The sequence below is a fragment of the Nerophis ophidion genome, linkage group LG07 (genome assembly GCF_033978795.1).
Source record: "Nerophis ophidion isolate RoL-2023_Sa linkage group LG07, RoL_Noph_v1.0, whole genome shotgun sequence".
NCBI lineage: Eukaryota > Metazoa > Chordata > Actinopteri > Syngnathiformes > Syngnathidae > Nerophis > Nerophis ophidion.
In genome coordinates, this window is record NC_084617.1 from 51,024,568 (window position 1) to 51,045,190 (window position 20,623).

Here is a 20,623-nt window from a genome sequence, read left to right on the forward strand (position 1 = left end):
AATTGGAAAAATTCAGTTCACAAAATTCCAACGCAAAAATTTCAGTTACATAAATTAAGTCTAAAAAAAAAAAGCTTTCATAATAAAGACACAAATTACAAGTACAAACAAAACGATCAAACTTAGGCATCTGTATGTAATTAATGGATAGATGGCAAATCTCCAAGCTTTATTGTAAGATTAGTAGCAAAGCCTTTTACAATTTTTTTTAATCTAGTCTTCATTTATTATATGACATTATAAAAACACAGTTTCTCCTTAAAGTGGAGCAAGCAAGTGGTAGAAATTGTTTAGTGCTCATAAACAGGTTCGAGTTACTGTACACTATTATGTATCAGTTTTACACAATAGGGGAACTTTAATTTAGTGATAATTAGGGTTGTACAGTATACCGGTATTAGTATAGTACCGCGATACTAATCAATCATATTCTGTACTATACCGCCTCTGAAAAGTACTGGTCCGCCACCCCCCATGGATCTACATCTAACATCCACTGTAATGATACCAAGTACAGGAAAATATCTAGTCTATACTAATATGATTACGTAGATATTTTTTGTCATCACAACATCTTTTTTCGTTTAAAAAAAATTATATTATGTTTATTAACTCAGGAAATATGTACCTGGACACATGAGGAATTTGAATATGACCAATGTATGATCCTGTAACTACTTAGTATCGGATTGATACCCAAATTTGTGGTATTATCCAAAACTAATGTAAAGCATTTAAACAACAGAACAATAAGTGATTATTACATTTTAACGGAAGTGTAGATAGAACATGTTAAAAGAGAAAGTAAGCAGAAAGTAAATGAACAAGTAGATTAATAATTCATTTTCTACCACTTGTCCTTAATAATTTTGACAAAATAATAGAATGGATAATGACAAAATATGTTACTGCATATGTCAGCAGCGAAATTAGGAGCCTTTTACTTACTAAAAAAAGACAAGTTGTCTTGTATGTTCACTATTTTATTTAAGGACAAACTTGCTATAAGAAACATTTCTTTAATGTACAGTAAGATTTTTTGTTAAAATAAAGCCAATAATGCAATTTTTTGCAAAATAATTTTGGTACCGGTACCAAAATATTGGTATCGGGACAACACTAGTGATAATACATAATGACAAAATTCTGACTTGGAGCGGATATCAATTTGATATCAAATAATGACTGGTGTAATGAGTGCCTTGTCCTCATTTACTATACTGATAATCTCAATTTGTGGAGCTACCAATTTATTTTAGTTGGAAGCAAGAAAATCTAAACACTGCACAGCACAAAATGACCCTTTTATGTATCAGAATTTTATTACTGTACAGCGATAGGCTCAAATTTAATTTACAGTCAAGAGGAGCACTGACTGCTTTTAAAAAATGTAACTGACACGCCTGCAAGAGCTGGTCTCAGGTCAGACATTTATTGGAAAGGCAGCAGGAAACTCAATAGCTGTGGACTTTGGTGCAATAGGATAGTCCAAGTGCAGCTCAAAGTAAATGCATTGGTTTGAGGTGCAGCACTTTAGATATGAAGCTCCTTTATTTGCATGAAGACATCAGGCTTGAAATACCAGTAATTTCAATTTGGTTTTTATGATAAAAAAAACAACAACAAAAAAACCACTTTAATTTCAATGTGAAAACCTTTTACAAATCAGTTAATTGCTGGGTGAATAATTTGTAAGGCACTGTATATATACAGTAACAATACTTTTGACTCAGTTAAACAAATACAGTAACTTACTGTAGTGTAGAACCAAATAAGCCTGTGGGTCCATCTTTCCAGAGTGACACTGAACGCACCTCACTGCCAGAGGTGGGTAGTAACAAGCTACATTTACTTCGTTACATTTATTTAAGTAACTTTTTGGATGAATTGTCCTTTTTAGAGTAGTTTTAATGCCACATAAGTTTTACTTTTTGTGAAATATTGATACCTTGAGTTTCATTCCGATCATCATCATAACTATCTATAATCTATTGATTACTGCTTGCAAAGACACATTCGTTTGGCTGGTTTGACAAACTTCTTCCAGTGGGCACTGTCACATGACTCAGTTTCACTAATCCAAGGTATAAGCACTGGTAACGGCTATAACTCCATTTCACCAATCAAACAAAGTCTAGCAGTCATGTGACCTCACTCAAACTACACGCTGTAAAAACTGACATGACGTCAGACGAGGCAGCACAACTCTTCAATATTCACGTTACAAACTAGGAAAAATACAATTTCAGCCCCTTCAAATTAAAGAAAACATGTTATGATAAGTTGCAGATCATTTACTATGTTTTAGCTGCAATATGCTGACATTATGATGTCTTAAGTGACTAAAAAGTTAATGGTATAAACAAGGAGTTAACTGGCTGTTCGCCTTGTCTTGCACCGGCACCTTGATGGCAGAGATGCAATTTGCACGTGCTAAAACAGCTAAAAAAAATCCACCTGGTAGGCCCACATTGCCTCAAAGATTAGTTCCACTTTGATGTAGAGGGAGGAGTGGCGACCAGACCACACAAGACTGCATGGAAGTTGAAAAGCCAAGGAGTCACGACAGTGTGACCTGTTGTGCCAGTAAGCTGTCGCAAGCTTGCATTGGATGGCATTAGCATACACTTAAATCATTTACGGTAAAACAATGGCAGCTCAGTCACCAGAATTTCACTGTAAAAATCACGGTGGTCTTTACACCGGATTACTGTAATAGAAGAATGAGATCACTGTTTTTTTACGGGGAGCTACCAGTCTTTACCATAAAATCTATAACCATTGTTTTTGCAGTGGATTACCGTACAACCTTTATTTTTACAATAAAATTATAGCGACTGAGCTGCCAATATTTTACCAGAAAATCAAATAAAAATCTGATTTTTTTTTTTTTTTTTTTTCCCATTGAATGTAAACAAAGTTGCCGTAGTACACAGCTGCTGTCCATGCGTTCTTGGATATAAAAGTGTCAGCACTTTCATAGATAATATTAGAGTATTATGTTCTATAAATGTGATGTTGTTTATTCATCCATTTGATTTGTCATACAGTATATGTATTTTTCATTGGTTTAAAAACTACAATAATCATTATTTGTAAAAAAAAAAAAAAAGTGTTCACGTTTATGTTTATTTGAAACACATTATTAGATTGACATTGTTTTCTATTGGAAACATTTTTTGGGTTTTAATACGATTAGGTTTTCAACTGACCCTTTGGAATGTATTAATAATCAAAAGCAAGATATCACTGTTGGTGGTCTTTTATTTTTAGAGGGTTTTTTTGGTGGGTTTTTTTTTAGCAGTTAAATGCATAAAAGACTAGGTCCAAAGGGCATTCAGCCTACAATTACTTTTTTTTTTTTTTTATCAGCCCTTAGCGTATTCTGAAAATTAAATGAATTCATTATTAATTAAGTGTATTAAAATACATTCTACAATACAGGGTTGTCCCAATACCAATATTTTGGTACCGGTACAAATATTTTGGTATTTCGATTACTTTTCAAAATAAGGGGGACCACAAAAGAAAAAAATATTGGCTTTATTTTAACAGAAAAGCTATGATACATTAAACATACATTTTTTATTGCAATCAAACAATTTTGGCATTAAATTACATACAGTAGTGAACATACTAGACAACTTGTCTTTTCGTAGTAAGTAAGCAAACAAAGGCTCTTAATTTGTCTGCTGCTGTATGCAGTTCTCCTGTGTCCATGGACATTTTACCAGACTTTATACACATAAAGAAAATGACAAAAGATTACGTGATAATAAAAATATTGATGTAATTATTGGAGTATTGACAAAGATATTGCTCTTGTATTTGATATCGTTACAGTCAATGTCTGTGCAGATCCACTCATGTGTTTACATTGAGGAGCGCCAGCTTGCTGTTAGTGGTGAGCTATTGTATCCTCCTACAGTGTGTAGTGGAGCATTTTTAGCTATTCCTGAAGATATTTGTGAGAAACTTAGTTTGTCACCATGGAGGTGAAGATTAATCATTTAGAAGTAGCTAAAACACTGCTGACTGCAGATGGACGTTAGCCGCTAGCCAGCTAGCCATGTTTTAAAGCACCGCTTGCTGAGTGGCGTTTGTGTTATAGCTTCACCTTTATTGTTAGTTTTTAAGCCAAAATGCGCCCACTTTCCTTTTTTTCTACACACCATGTCTGCTTGTAAGTATTGCATGCGTGTGCGTTGCCAAACATGCTCCTCTGCTCGTAAAACTAGCAATGTCATGACTTGACCAAGGTGTGTCGTCACGACTTGACCAAGGTGTGTCGTCACGCCCGTAAAAAACAAAGGGAACCGGTATTTTTCAAAAGCAGTACCGGTTTTAATTACTTAAAGTACTGCGGTACTTTATCAGTTCCGGTATACTGTACAACCATAATTTTTGATCATTTCTTATGTTTGGAATTGTGTTTTTCAAACTAAATAAATCATACATTATTATTTACACTTATTAAATGTATGTTGAACTGTGTGAACAGTGTAAAAACTTTTAGTTTGAGGCAATAAGTAGTGTGTGAGGTGATAATTCTGTGTTGGCTCATCGCTAATAGCTGTGACGATCTGTCACTTCATTTCTGTTTGTGCTTCCTTGTTTTGTGTTTATTTCCGGTCAGTGCTCTTATTTTGTTTCCCTTTCTCGCTTGTCCCGCTGAGCGCTGTTTTTTCCCTCACCTGCTGTTGATTGGCAGCCGGTCCACACCTGCTGCCAATCTGCATGTTTCTATTTATGCCTGTCTCGTGCGCTGCTCAGTGCTCAAGGATTGACTTTATGTTGGTGAACTGTAAGTGCAAGACTGCTTCTTTCTCTTTGTTTATTTATTACAATCCTGTACCTGCTCTTCGTCTCCTGGTTTATGCTTTTTGGGGTCACAAATAAGGCAGCCATGAGAGTTCCTAACATAATCCTCGAGCCAGACTGTGACCTCGCAGGGACCCCTGTCAGCGACCCTCAGCCGACGTTCTGGACCGCACAATTCTTGGAGGACTTGAAAGCCAGGTTTGTGCGTTCACAGCCCACAGCAGGCTCGCACCTTCTCCCTTTGCCTGGCGAGGCCACCGCTGCCTATGCTTCCGGTTCTCTGACCGGCTCGGCCACTGCCGCAACCTTCGCCGTTTCCTGCTGTGCATCCTCCTGTACCAGCTCTACGGTGATTGCCTGGTTCCAACAACGCGTCGAACGCTGGTCGCAGCCCCGCGTTGAACGCCTGTGCCGCCGGCTCAGCCGCCAGCACCCATTCCTCCTGCCAGTCCGGCGAAGGCTCGAGCCCACCGTGATGTCCTTCCGAGCCTCCTGTTGGGACTCGGCGCAGGACGTGTCGTTGTCCCTCCTCCTAGCCCCCTTCCGCCCGTCCCTCGTTTTTGCAAAAGGGGACACTGAATACCAGGAGCTGCTTCTCTCAATAATGGATGGCGCCTGACAGCCGTCTAGTGGAGGGGAGGCTACTACCGGCAGCAGTGCTGGGAAGCACACGCCGCTTTTATCCCCGTTGTCACCGTCTCCTCTCACAACGACATCGTCCTCTCCTCACACAACGACATCATCCTCTCTGGTGGGCTTTCCCACGGTGCCGGCATTTACCTCGTCTCCGGCAGGACTCCGCACGTCGTCATTTTCCCCATCAACGGCAGGACTCAGCACGGTGCTGCTATCTTCCTCGTCGGCAGCGGATCCGTCCATGACGCTGTCAGCATCGATGACAACTTACAGCATCCCATGACGCTTACATGAGAGGAGCTGGTGCTGGTGCGCCGGTCGGTATCACACATGACCTTCTCCTCCTCAGTCAAGAACGTGGCCGTCTGATGGACTCCCTCCGCGTTGTTGGCAGCGATGCACAGGACCGGTCATGGACCTTTACGGCTGATGGTGTGCAGGTACCACTCGCTCCCGCCTCTTCGCTGGCTGCGGTGACACTTGGCCTGGCGACCCTCCGCCAAGTCCTCCCTCCACCCTACCTTGACTTTTGATCTCTTTTCGTTTTTTTTTTCTAGGGACATCTGGAGTCTGTCCCTAAAGGATTGGGTCCTGTGACGATCTGTCACTTCATTTCTGTTTGTGCTTCCTTGTTTTATTTTTGTTTCCGATTATTTTGTTTCCATTTCCTGCTTGTCCCGCTGAGCGCTGTTTTTTCCCTCACCTGCTGTTGATTGGGTCCACACCGGCTGCCAATCAGCATGTTTCTATTTATGCCTTTCTTGCCCACTCCTTAGTGCTCGAAGATTGACTTTATGTTGGTGAACTGTTCATGCAAGACTGCTTCTTTGTTTATATATTATAATCCTGTTACTTGCTCGTCGTCTCCTGGTTCCTGCATCTTGGGGTCACAAATACGGCAGCCATGCGAGTTCCTAAAAATACCCACCCCATTAACATACACAAGAAGGTATTACTAATATAAACTGCTTTATTCCCTATTTTACTTAGAACAAGGCGTGTCTTTTTTCACACACTCATTGTGTTTGAAAATAACCGACATGGCGAATACACAAAGGCATTATCTATTACTGCTTCACTGAGAAAGAAAGGAGCCCACAGCGTAAACACGATCCTCCAGTAAATGTCTGCCGTACATTAAAATTGAGGGCCTGGCAGCTAACCAAATCACATCAGCGTGTGTACAAAATCATGCACACACTTGCTCAAGTGAAGCGTTGGATATAAATATCTTAAAGGAGAAGTTGAGGGGATTTATGGGTCTTATTAGGAGCAGCTACTGAGGAAACGGGGGAGAGGCCACAGTGGTACATAATATTAATGTCCGGCATATAATGCGAAACAGGAAATGTCCTTTTATATAAGCGCTGGTTATCAACACCTTAATCTTTGCTTTGCCGCCTGACACATAGGATGGCGTGTGAGCAGGTGTGTATACAATGTCTGTTTAAGTGTGTGCGTAACTGGGCTTAATCATACTGCAGAGTAACCACCACCTACACATGCACACATCCGTGGATATGACATTTCCATATATATATATACACACAAACCCCAAAACCAGTGAAGTTGGCACGTTGTGTAAATCGTAAATGAAAACAGAATACAATGATTTGCAAATCCTTTTCAACTTATAATCAAATGAATACACTGCAAAGAGAAGATACTTAACGTTCGAACTTAGAAACTGTTATTTTTTGCAAATATAAGGACATTCGGAATTTGATGCCTGCAACATGTTTTAAAAAAGCTGGCACAAGTGGCAAAACAGACTGAGAAAGTCTAGGAACGCTCATCAAACACTTATTTTGGAACATCCCACAGGTGAACTTGCTAATTGGGAACAGGTGGGTGCCATGTTTGGGTATAAAAGCAGCCTCCATTAACAAACAAGGATTGTGCGAGGGTCACCACTTTGTGAACAAATGTGAGTAAATTGTTCAATAGTTTAAGAAACAACATTTCTCAATGAGCTGTTGCAATGAATTTAGGGATTTCACCATCTACGGTTCGTAATATCATCAAAAAGTTCAGAGAAGCAAGAGAAATCACTCCACGTAAGCAGCAAGCCTGTGACTTTCGATCACTCAGGCGGTACCGCATCAAAAAACTACATCAGTGTGCAAAGGATATCACCAAGTGGATTCAGGAACACTTCAAAAAACCACTTTCAGTAACTACAGTTTGTCGCTACATCTGTAATTGCAAGTTAAAACTCTACTTTGCAAAGCCAAAGCCATTCATCAACAAGACCCATTGCTGGGCCCGAGCTCATCTTAGATGGACTAATGCAAAGTGTAAAAGTGTTCTGTGGTCTGACGAGCCCCCATTTCAAATGGTTTTTGGAAACTGTTGACGTCGTGTCCTCCAGAATAAAGAGGAAAAGAACCATCCGGATTGTGCTGGGCGCAAAGTTCAAAAGCCAGCATCTGTGATGGTATGGGGGTGTATTTGTGCCAAAGGAATGGGTAACTTACACAGAAGGCACCATTAATGCTGAAAGGTAAATACAGGTTTTGGAGCAACATATGTTGCCATCCAAGTAACGTTAACGTGGATGCCCCTGCTTATTTCAGCAAGACAATGCCAAGCCAGCGTGGCTTCATAGTAAGAGTGCGGGTTCTAGACTGGCCTGCCTGTAGTCCAGACCTGTCTCCCATTGAAAATGTGTGGCGCATTATGAAGCCTAAAATACCACAACGGAAACCCCGGACTGTTGAACAACTTAAGCTGTACATCAAGCACAAATGGGAAATAATTCCACCAGAAAAGCTTACAATATTGGTCTCCTCGGTTCCCAAACGTTTACTTGGTGTTGTTAAAAGGAAAGGCCATGTAACACAGTGGTAAAAATGCCCCTGTGCTAACTTTTTTGCAATGTGTTGCTGCCATTAAATTATAAACTAATGATTATTTGTAAAAAATCTTAAGATTTTCAATTCGAACATTAAAATATCTTGTATTTGCAGTCTATTCAATTTAATATAAGTTTAAAATAATTAGCAAATTATTGTGTTTTGTTTTTATTTACGATTTACACAACGGGCCAACATCACTGGGTTTGGGGGGATATATATATATATATATATATATATATATATATATATATATATATATATATATATATATATATATATATATATATGTATATTTGTGTGTTTATATATATGTATATGTGTGTGTTTATATTTATATATGTGTATATATATGTATGTATGTGTGTGTATATATATATACATATAAATATATACTAATACATTTATATTTATATACATATATGTATATATATGTGTATATATGTATTTGTGTGTATATATATGTGTGTGTGTATATATACAGTATATACATCCATACATATATGTGTATGTGTGTATATATATATATATATATATATACACACATATATACATACATATATATGTGTATATGTATGTATATGTATATAAATATATACATATGTCTTGATTGGGTTATCCAGAGAATAGTGCTCGATACCGTGGTAGAGCGCAATATGTAGGTGTGGGAAAAATCACAAGACTGTAAATATATATATATATATATCTCTATATATGTATCTATATATGTATATATATGTATGTATATATATATACATATACGTGTATATGTGTGTATATGTATGTGTTTGTATATATATATATATATATATATATATATATGTATGTATGTATGTATGTATGTATGTATGTATGTATGTATGTATGTGTGTGTGTATATACAGTATATATACATACACATATGTGTATATACAGTATATATACATACACATATGTGTATGTATACATATATATGTATATGTGTATATATATGTGTATACAATATACATTTATATATGTATATATACACTTACATATATACTGTATGTATATGTGTATGTATATACATGTACATGTATATATATGCGTGTATATATATATATGTATATACATATATGTGTATATATACACATATACATATATATGTATATCTATGTATATACATATATGTATGTTTATATATAAAAATATATACATATATGTGTATATATGTGCATGTGTGTGGATATATACAGTATGTGTGTGTGTATATATAATAATGTGTATATGTATATGTCTGTGTGTGTTGAGTGCTACCTTGGACAGGTGATGCTCAGTGGAGAATCCCAGGCCATAGACGGTGTTGGCTCGACTGTCCGCCCACTGGCCAAACTTCTGCGAAGTCTTTGTGAATGTCATGTTGGGACTGATGGTGCTGTTAATTATCGCCTGCAGCAGAAAGCAAACCCACTTAATACATTTTGAATGAACTTACTACGATGTATTTAATGTGTGTCGGACAGAGAAGCACAGAGAGAGATTAGTTTAACCACAGAGGATTACTCCTTTTGTTAAGCACACCGGCACAATCGAAAGACTTTTAATTTAAAAATCAGAGTTAGCAAAGATAATAATGAAGACCAATAATATTATTTTAACAACACTGACCAATTCTATTCCAGTGTACAACATGTACTGTATCCGACTGACAGGTGTTTGTAATATGTACTAATGTCATGTTTCGTTTCACGGTTGTGTTAATCCTAACCCCAGGATGCAGAAAGGGCAGGCGAACTGCAGGGAAAATAAAGCTGCTGCACATTTTTTGGAATTACAATTTGGTGTACAAAGTATTACACAAGTTAATAAATAACTATTGATCAATTAAATTGAATTAATTAGAATTGAATACATTTTGGATCCAAGTAGGATGTTTCATTAGACAAACCTACATCAAATTAATTGTTATTGATTATAATGAAGAATATGATTGCAAGCTAGAGTCAAAAGTTACACTAATGAAGTATTACTAACATGAAAATTTCCAGTGCACTGAAATGTTGGAAGACATACACTCATGTATTATGGATTATGTTATGATACTACAATACATGATACGAACAACAAAAATATTTAACAGCAAAAAAATATTCCATCGTTGTTGTTTTTCAAAAATGTTGTATAAACTATGTTTGTCACACAAATTAGGTGTGGCGAAAGTATTCTATGCATATTGCTAGTTATTGTGGCCAAACAGCTCATTTTTTGTTTCATCTGACATTAAATGGACAAAGTTAAGACCTTCTGCAGGAAACTTCTGTGGTCACATGAAACTAAAATTGAGCTGTTGAGCCACAATACCCAGCAAAATGTTTGGAGGAGAAAAGGTGAGGCCTTCAATCCCTGGAACGCCATGCCTACCATCAAGCATGGTGGTGGTAGTATTATGCTCTGGGCCTGTTTTGCTGCCAATGGAACTGGTGCTTTAAATGGGACAATGAAAAAGGTGGATTATCTCCAAATTCTTCAGGACAACCTAAAATAATCAGCCCGGAGGTAGGGTTTTGGCCGCAGTTGGGTGTTCCAACAGGACAATGACCCCAAACACATGTCAAAAGTAGTAAAGGAAAGGCTAAATCAGGCGAGAATTACGGTTTTAGAATGGCCTTCCCAAAGTCCTGACTTAAACATGTGGACAATGCTGAGGAAACAAGTCCATGTCAGAAAATCAACAAACTTATCTGAACTGCACTAATTTTGTCAAGAGGAGTGGCCAAAAATTCAACCAGAAGCTTGTGAATGGCTACCAAAAACGCCTTATTGCATTGAAACTTGCCAAGGGACAAGTAACCAAATATTAACATTGCTGCATGTATACTTTTGACCCAGCAGATTTGGTCACATTTTCTGTAGACCCATAATAAAGTCATAAAATAACCAAACTTCATCAGTGTTTTTTGTGACCAACAAGTATGTGATCCGATCACTCTATCACAAAAAAATAAAAGTTGTATAAAGTTTTGGAAACTCAAGACAACCATGACATCACGTTCTTGTGTGTATATATATGTGTACTATATATATATATATATATATATATATATATATTAAGGGTGTGGGGAAAAATCAATTCGAATTTGAATCGCGATTCTCACGTTTTGCGATTCAGAATCTATTCTAATTTTTTTTTAATCGATTTTTAATTTTTTTTTTTAATCAAAACATTACACAGCAATACCATAACAATGCAATCCAATTCAAAACCAAACCTGACCCAGCAACACTCAGAACTGCAATAAACAGGGCAATTGAGAGAAGACACAAACACGACACAGAACAAACCAAAAGTAGTGAAACAAAAATTAACATTATCAACAACAGTATCAATATTAGTTATAATTTCAGCATAGTAGTGATTAAAAATCCCTCATTGACATTATCATTAGACATTTATAAAAAAAAAAAGAACAATAGTGGCTTATACACTTGCATCGCATCTCATAAGCTTGACAACACACTGTGTCCAATATTTTCACAAAGATAAAATAAATCTTTTTTTTTTTCGTTTAATAGTTAAAACAAATTTACATTATTGCAATCATTTGATAAAACATTGTCCTTTAAAATTATAAAAGCTTTTTACAAAAATCTACTACTCTGCTTGCATGTTAGCAGACTGGGGTAGATCCTGCTGAAATCCTATGTATTGAATAAATAGAGAATCATTTTGAATCGGGGAAAAATCGTTTTTGAACCGAGAATCGTGTTGAATTAAAAAAAAATCGATTTTGAATCGAATCGTGACCCCAAGAAACGATATTGAATCGAATTATGGGACACCCAAAGATTCGCAGCCCTAATATATATATATATATATATATATATATATATATATATATATATATATATATATATATATATATATATATATATATATATATATATATATATATATATGCATATATATATATATGCATATATATATATATATATATATATGCATATCCATCCATCCATTTTCTACCGCTTATTCCCTTTTGGGGTCGCGGGGGGCTTCCAAAGACATGCACCTGGGGATAGGTTGATTGGCAACACTAAATTGGCCCTAGTGTGTGAATGTGAGCGTGAATGTTGTCTGTCTATCTGTGTTGGCCCTGCGATGAGGTGGCGACTTGTCGAGGGTGTACGCCGCCTTCCGCCCGATTGTAGCTGAGATAGGCGCCAGCGCCCCCCGCAACCCCAAAAGGGAATACGCGGTAGAAAATGGATGGACGGATGGATGGATGGATGGATGGATGGATATATATATATATATATATATATATATATATATATATATACACGCACACACACACATGTAGTTTGGACATCCCTGAATTAAGTCATCAATGTCAATGGTTTGTTACATAATGCAATAAATTGTTACATTTATTTTCTTTTTAGAGTGCAGCACCCACATTTTGTAATCACTTTTGCAATATGTATCAAATGACTATATGATGTGTCAAAGTTCAAGTAGTTTAAGAAATGTATTACAACATTTTCTTACATATTGAGGTGAACATGTATTACATTATTACATCATGTGTTGTTACATATTTCATGTGTATTATCATCTACAGAGAGCTGGGAGACTACATTGTAAGGTCGGACATGATTTGTATGCTCATCTAGGCTTTGGTGAGCTAATGAGATTTGTTGACAGTGATGAAGGGGGGAAATCATTCAAGTCTTCCATACTGTAATCCAACAACTTTAATGCAGAGCTAATTAACAGCTGATCAATCGGTGCCGGTGTTGTGGAACATTCTGATTAACTGACATCAATAAGAGTTTGGGCATGAGTGAGCCTTACGCAATGAATTCATAGGGTCGGTTTGTGTGATATGAGATGGCGGACTAAATTTCGGAGCCGTCTGATTATTTAGCAACGCAGTGGTTGAAATTCACTAATTGAATACCTCTCAACTCTGCCATTTCCAACAAGGATGGGTACCGAATCCAACTACCTTTTGTATAAACCGACTGACTTGTGTCAGTACTACCGGTACTGATTCACGTAAAAAAATCAAATCTTTGTTGTTAGTGACGTCACAGTTGTTTGCAGGCTAAACACCGGCTCAAACACTTAGCATAGAAATAGACCCTCAAGCAGCACTCAGCCAAACTGCCCCCAGGTAATGTCGCAATTTTCCATGCCAACAAAGCAAGTCTGCCTGATAGAAAACCCTCAAACGTATATTAAGGCTCTACTTTTCAAAACAGTATTGTTGATTTGAGACAACAATATAATGATGTATGTTAGCTGCCAATGTTTGCATTGTTTTTTTTACTTTCTATGCATATAAAATACAGACTTTATAGCTCGGGCGGTATAGCTCGGTTGGTAGAGCGGCCGTGCCAGCAACTTGAGGGTTGCAGGTTCGATCCCCGCTTCTGCCATCCTAGTCACTGCCGTTGTGTCCTTGGGCAAGACACTTTACCCACCTGCTCCCAGTGCCACCCACACTGGTTTAAATGTAAAAATTATATATTGGGTTTCACTGTGTAAAGCACTTTGAGTCACTAGAGAAAAAGCACTATATAAATATAATTCACTTCACTTCACTTTGAGTTTATAGTCTCTGAATTAAAGCTTTACAACAACAAAAAATATTTTTTTTAAGAAAATGTTCAGGATTGTTTATTTTTCCATAAATGTAGTCACATTTACTGTCTTCCAGATACGACAGGCCCTTAGGCAGCGTTAAAGCTGATATGGCCCCTTTAGGAAAATGTATCAGAAACCCCTGTCTTAGCCTATACACTACTGCCATCTAGTGTATTGGAATTGCAACTGCATGCATTGTCTCCTACTTGCAAATGAGACCCAGAAGTCGGGATGTGTGCCGAATCTGGTACTTTTCTGGCAACGACCAAATCCCATCGGTCCCATCGGGCAACGACTTACTTAGAATCCAAACAGTGCCTTGTTACGGTACCTAGGTCCGGTTAGCATTTAAAAAAAAATTTTTTGTCATGAAAACGGGAGGTTTTTGTCATGAAAAAGGGAGTTTTTTTGGATTGGTGCACTAATTGTAAGTGTATATTGTGTTTTTATGTTGATTTAATAGAAATAAAAACAATTGAAATAAAAATTAATGAAAAATTCTTCTGCGGCCCGGTACCAATCGAGCGGTGTTGGGGACCACTGACTTACAATATTAACACTTTTTATGGCGCAACAAAAAAAACACCATAAACTACACACTACCGCCATCAAATGTCTTGGACTTGCAACCATAATTACAACTTAATATCATATTTTCCAATCTAATCACCTTAATTTACATAGCACTAGTAACAACAAAAAGTGCTGCACGCTTTCTCTCTGGCACTCACCGAGGGTGGACGCTCCCCTTTTCCTCTCCCTTATCTCTCCTGCTTGCTTCTTTGTTTTGTCTTACCTTTAACTTTCTTGTTGCCTCTTTTTGCACTGCTCTCCAAATCTAAAAATTGGAACTACTTAACTGGCCTCAACAAAATTGACAAGATCTTGGGTTTTGGGGAACCTTCTGTCGTGACGAAGCGGTTGTTGCCGGACACACGACGGACTCTTGGGAGAAGAAGTAGAGCAGTGTGCCTGGCGACCCTTTTCTGTCGACGACGTGAAGATATCCACCTATTCGGAATTATGACGGAACCCACGCATTCACGGGGAGAACATGCAAACTCCACACAGAAAGATCCCGAGCCTGGGATCGAACCCAGGACTGCAGGACCTTCGTATCGTGAGGCAGATGCACTAACCGCTCTGTCACCGGGAAGCCCTCCACAAAAAAATATACGCCACAATACACCCCCCCGTCCCTCAATTCAACGCCCTCGACGCAAATCCCGTAGGGGTGATGAATGGATGGTCAGCGCCTGAAGAGCTGCGACCTACCACCATGACCTTGAACTACCTTCCCTCTGTTACTAGATATCTCGAGATGTATGTTGTAATATGTATATGTGCTTTGCTATGGAGGTTTTTTCTCACTCCGAAATGGGCCCCCTTAGGAGCCCTGTCTGGATTGTATTTTTTTACTCATCCTTCCCCAGCGTTTACCTTTTTCCCATCTTTTACGGAGCGCCTTATGGCGACCCATCAGCGTACTTGTTCTGTAACCCTGCACACTGTTTGTTTGTCTAATCTTGAACAGGTTTGTGCTGAAAACAAAGTTTCGTTGTACTTGTTGCAATGACAATAAAGACCTACCTACCTACCTACCTATAAGAAAAGAAACAATAAAAGTAATCAAATTATAAGCATTCAAAATGAAACTAGTAAACAACAAACAAATTATAATAATATCATTAAATGATAAAATACATCAATAAAATTGAATTGAACAAATCTATATAATAGAATAAAACCATGAAAGACACAGAGGACCACAAGACTCAGATTTAAAAGCCAGAGAATAAAAGTGGGTTTAAAACGAGACTTAAAACATTCAACTTTCAAATGAGACTCAGAATTGTGATTATTACACAAAATATGACAACTGGACAGCAAATATTAGATCATTTTTAAAAGTTGCAATAAAAAAATAGATTGTATTCCAAAAAACAATATTTATTAACACACATAAAAGAAAACAAGTACCTTAACGGTTTAAAATGTGAACAGTACCCATTCCTACTCAAGAAGTGTAAGAAAAGAAGCTATGACACCTGCACAAGCACAGTTATCATTATCAACTCACTGTTAAATAAATGATATTTTTAACATTAAACAAATGAGTTTATTACAAAATAATTAATTCCCAGGTAACATGAATTGGAACCGTATCGACTCAAATGCAAAAGGTATGCATCTCTACCTTTAACCTGACCACTTCCTGAATGGCCAGGTATCCTAATACTTATGTCTATATAGTGTATTTCCAGATACACTCAAATATAGCAAATGTAGTATTTATAAACACATGGCGTAACATGAGCCGCGTGTCTTGTGACAGCGTGCACAGCTTTTTGACAGCAGACCTCCGCCACGCAAGGTTGTATTCCAACATCCGGAAGACTTGGAGAAAGTCGTGAGCTCACCTTTGTACCATCCAGGCTGATGATTCGGTAGACGTTGCGCGTGCTGTCGTAGAAATAGGACACGGTGACGGCGTGCTTGCTGGTGGGCAGCCAGTTCTTCTTGGTGTTGGGGTCAATCTGGAAGACGTGGGCCCGCGTGCTGTAGATGGGCTGCTCCCTGAAGGGGACGAAAAAGAAGTTGTGAACCTCCTTGTGCCGCAATACCAACGTCTCTCCGAACCCCACGCTCGCGCCGAAGCGTCTGCCGTCCACAGGGGAGGCGGATCGCCCGGGCAACCGGATAACAAGCTCGGCATCTTCCATGTTTACAAAAACAAAAGTCAAGCCGAGTCGAAATCACAAGGAACACACATCCTCTATGATGCGCAGGTGCATTCTAGAGTCCAGGTGAGCGTGCACTATGCACCAAAGTTTGATCATCCTAACTACTGCAGTCAGTGGCGTCGTCTGTGTGCTGACATGAGAATGTCTGCAGCACTAAGCGAGGGTCACAGAGGGGAGAAAAGAAAGCGTCTAAGGCTAAATATAGACAGTGGGCCACGCTTTACTGTCAAAGACACACCCCGCAGGACTGCACTTGCCACACAAACTTTCCTCTATGTGTGTACATATCAAGAGAAAAGTACACCTTTCAGAGAAACACTTAAGAGTTTGGTTGATCAATTTGGAGATTTTAAGTCCCCACAAATCGTAATTGGGATGGAGTGCATCCAGAAAGTATTCCCAGCCCTTCAATTTTGCGACATTTTGTTATATTGAACATCGAGCAATGAGCATCGAACATTGAGTATCCAACATTGAGCATCGAGCATTAAATGTCGAACATCGAGCATTTAGTACTAAGCATGGAGCATTAAGCATCGAACATTGACCATCGGGCATTGGGCATCGAGCATTAAACGTTGAACATCGAGCATTTAGCATTGAGCAATCGGCATTAAGCACTGAGCATTGAGTATTTTAATATCGAGCAATGAGCATCTAACATTGCGCATCGGGCATTAAGCATTAAACATTAAGCATTAAACATTAAGCATTAAGCATCATTGAGTCATATATTGGAATATGGGCTACATTGTTTAAATTTGTTTTAACTATTAAATTAACCAAAAATATGACTGTTTTTTATCTCTGTGAAAATATTGGACACAGTGTGTTGTCAAGCTTAAGCGATGTGATGCAAGTGTAAAGCACTGACGCTATTGTTCATTTTTATTTTATAATTATTTTTTAAATAAATGTCTAATGATAATGTTAATGAGGGATTTTTAATCACTGCTTTGTTAAAATTGTTCTGGTATTGATACTGTTGTTGATAATATTATATTTAGTTTCACTGCTTTTGGATTGTTCTGTGTCATCTTTGTGTCCTTTCAATTGCTCTGTTTAGTGTTGCTGTTCTAAATGTGTTGCTGGGTTGGGTTTGGTTTTGGAATTGGATTGCATTGTTATGGTATTGCTGTGTATTTTTTTGTTTGATTGAATACTTTAAAAAAAAAACAAAAAAAAAAAACATCGAACATTGAGCATTAAGCATCGAGCATCAGACATCAAGCATTAAGTATTGAGCATCGAGCATTGGACATTGAGCAGTGAGCCTTCACCATTGAACATTGAGCATTGAGTATCAAACATCGAGCACTAAGCATCGAGCACTAAGCACCAAGCGTGGAAGGGAACCAGGACAAAAAAACAGATTCTCCTGTAAACGTTCAAATTTGTTTATTTCTATTTCTAGCTTTGATGCTGAACTGGAAGAAATAGCTGCCGAACTACGACTTAAAATCCGCAGGTGTGATGGCCATAACAACCATGGCCAGTGTTCAGAAGAGATCAACGGTTTGGCTTGACTTTGTAAAGAAAGGTTGATGTGTCCTGGAAAAGAGGGTGCATGGTGAATATTTAGATTTTTTTCTGATCGATGAGAATCGGCAGATTTTTGTGAAAATGTATGGGGTCGCCATCCCCGATTAACAACTTTTATTGCCGATCACAAATGCTGATCCAATCTGGCTAATAATGTATTTATTTTTAGTCCCCTAGCTGACAAGCTAACAACTAATTATGTGTCTCCATACACAGAGTGGAGCCGCTCCCTTGAGTTAATAAAAACCACCACCGTCACACCCAATTTATACTGCATTTCTTAGTACTTTAAGTCAGTAGGTCTCAACCTTTTTTCAGTGATGTATCCCCTGTGAACATTTTTTTTCATTCAAGTACCCCCTAATCAGAGGAAAGCATTTTTGGTTAAAAAAAGAGATAAAGAAGTAAAATACAGCACTATGTCATCAGTTTCTGATTTATTAAATTGTATAACAGTGCAAAATATTGCTCATTTGTAGTGGTCTTTATTGAACTATTGAAAAAAAAAAAGATGTGAAAGTAACTAAAAATTTGTTGAAAAATAAGTGATTTAATTATAAATATAGATTTCTACACATGGAAGTAATCATCAACTTAAAGTGCCCTCTTTGGGGATTGTAATAGAGATCCATCTGGATTCATCAACTTAATTCTAAATATTTCTTCACAAAAAAAGAATATTTTAAACGTAAACAATATTTATGGACGATGTCCACAAAAAATCTAGCTCTCAACACTGAATATTGCATTGTTGCATTTTTTTTTCACAGTTTATGAACTTGCATTCATATTTTGTTGAAGTATTATTCAATAAATATTTGATTTTTGAATTGTTGCTATTTTTAGAATATTTATAAAAAATCTCACATACCCCTTGGCCTACCTTCAAGTACCCCCAGGTGTACGCGTACCCCGATTTGAGAACCTCTGCCCTAAGTAACTAGAGGCTGATGTTAAACATGTTACACACAGAAAGCAAGTCAGGAGCTTGAAACAACACCAAGAAATAAGTGCTTGGTAAACTTTAATAAGTGCAGATAGAACCGCGTTAAAGCATAAAGTAAGTAGATCTATCCATCCATCCTCTCGGGGTCGCTGGGGGGCTGGAGTCTATCCCAGCTGCACTCGGATGGTGTCAACATGAAATTAACAAGTAGTTTAAACAGTCTAGTGGTACGCCAAAGAATCACTTGATTAAAGTGCAGTGTTTTATTTGGCTATATTTCAACACAGTGTTAACCGTTAATGCCTGCTTTTATTTCTTGTTGTTTAGACTATTGTAATGCCTGGCTCTCTGGCCTTCCCAAAAATTATCAGAAGTCTACAATTATTACAGAACCCACCTGCACGCGTGCTGACGAGGACTAGAGGGCGGGAGCATATTACACCAGTTTTCAAGTCGCTACATTGGCTCCCCGGTCGCTTCAGGGCCGATTTTAAAGTTTTATTATTAGCTTTTGAATTCCTTAATTGCCTTGCGGTATAGCTCGGTTGGTAGAGGGGCTGTGCCAGCAACTTGAGGGTTCCAGGTTCGATCCCCACTTCCGCCATCCTAGTCACTGTATATTCAATATTACGAGTAAAACTCACAAGGATGCATTATTTCAGGCATTATTAGCCATTTTTCATGTGTGGTTTAGGAGTTATGTTTAAATAACTGTCACATTGAGTGTGGGAGCTGTACTGTCATTATGAGTAAAACCTAATTTTCGTATTTATTAACTTTACCGAAACACCTGATTCTAGTAAACTTCACATAAATACAATAATATAGGCATTTTTAGACATAATGCATGTTTGGTTTTGGAGTTGTGTTTATATAACTTTCTTATTTAGTATGACAGTTATACTGTCATATTGAGTAAAAATAACTTGTGTCTTTGCAAACCTTACAAATTATGTTTTCTAGTAAAACTCACAAAGATACATTTCTTCACGCATTATTAGACATTTTGCATGTTTACTTTAGAAGTTATGTTGGAATACATACATAACTTTGGTGGATGTGTCCTTGGGCAAGACACCTTACCCACCGGCTCCCAGTGCCACCCACACTGGTTTAAATGTAACCTAGATATTGGGTTTCACTATGTAAAAGTGCTTTGAGTCACTAGAGAAAAAGCGCTATATAAATATAATTCATTTCACTTGCACCTCTATATCTATCTGACCTGCTTTTACTGTAGCGACCTTCGTGGATCCTGAGGTCCTCGGACGGCATTTAGCCACTGTGGCCCCCACCTGGGGAACAGCCTGCCAGAGCTCCTCAGGACTGCAAAGACCGGTGAAATAAAAAAAATAAAGAAAGGCTAAAGTTACACCTTTTTAATCAGGCTTTTTGCTGAACTCTTATGTATTTTATTATTTATTGTGCTGTTTCTATATTAATTAACAATATTCCTACTATTATTCTCTCA

At 37.7% G+C, this 20,623-nt stretch overlaps 1 protein-coding gene across 3 annotated transcripts in view; it reads right to left on the reverse strand.

The window, feature by feature from the left end:
- The window catches only part of homer1b (homer scaffold protein 1b), a 105,634-nt gene that overhangs the window by 53,079 nt on the left and 31,932 nt on the right, over positions 1–20,623 (reverse strand). For 2 of the 3 annotated variants that reach the window (XM_061906361.1, XM_061906363.1), the window contains exons 1-2: positions 16,341–16,821; positions 9,588–9,719 (exon numbers count right to left, since the gene is read on the reverse strand). In XM_061906361.1, coding sequence (XP_061762345.1) covers positions 9,588–9,719; positions 16,341–16,643 — 435 coding nt within the window. In that variant the 5' untranslated portion in view covers positions 16,644–16,821. Of the gene's footprint in view, positions 1–9,587; positions 9,720–16,340; positions 16,822–20,623 lie in introns of those variants that run through there. The other variant, XM_061906362.1, reaches the window with a different exon arrangement.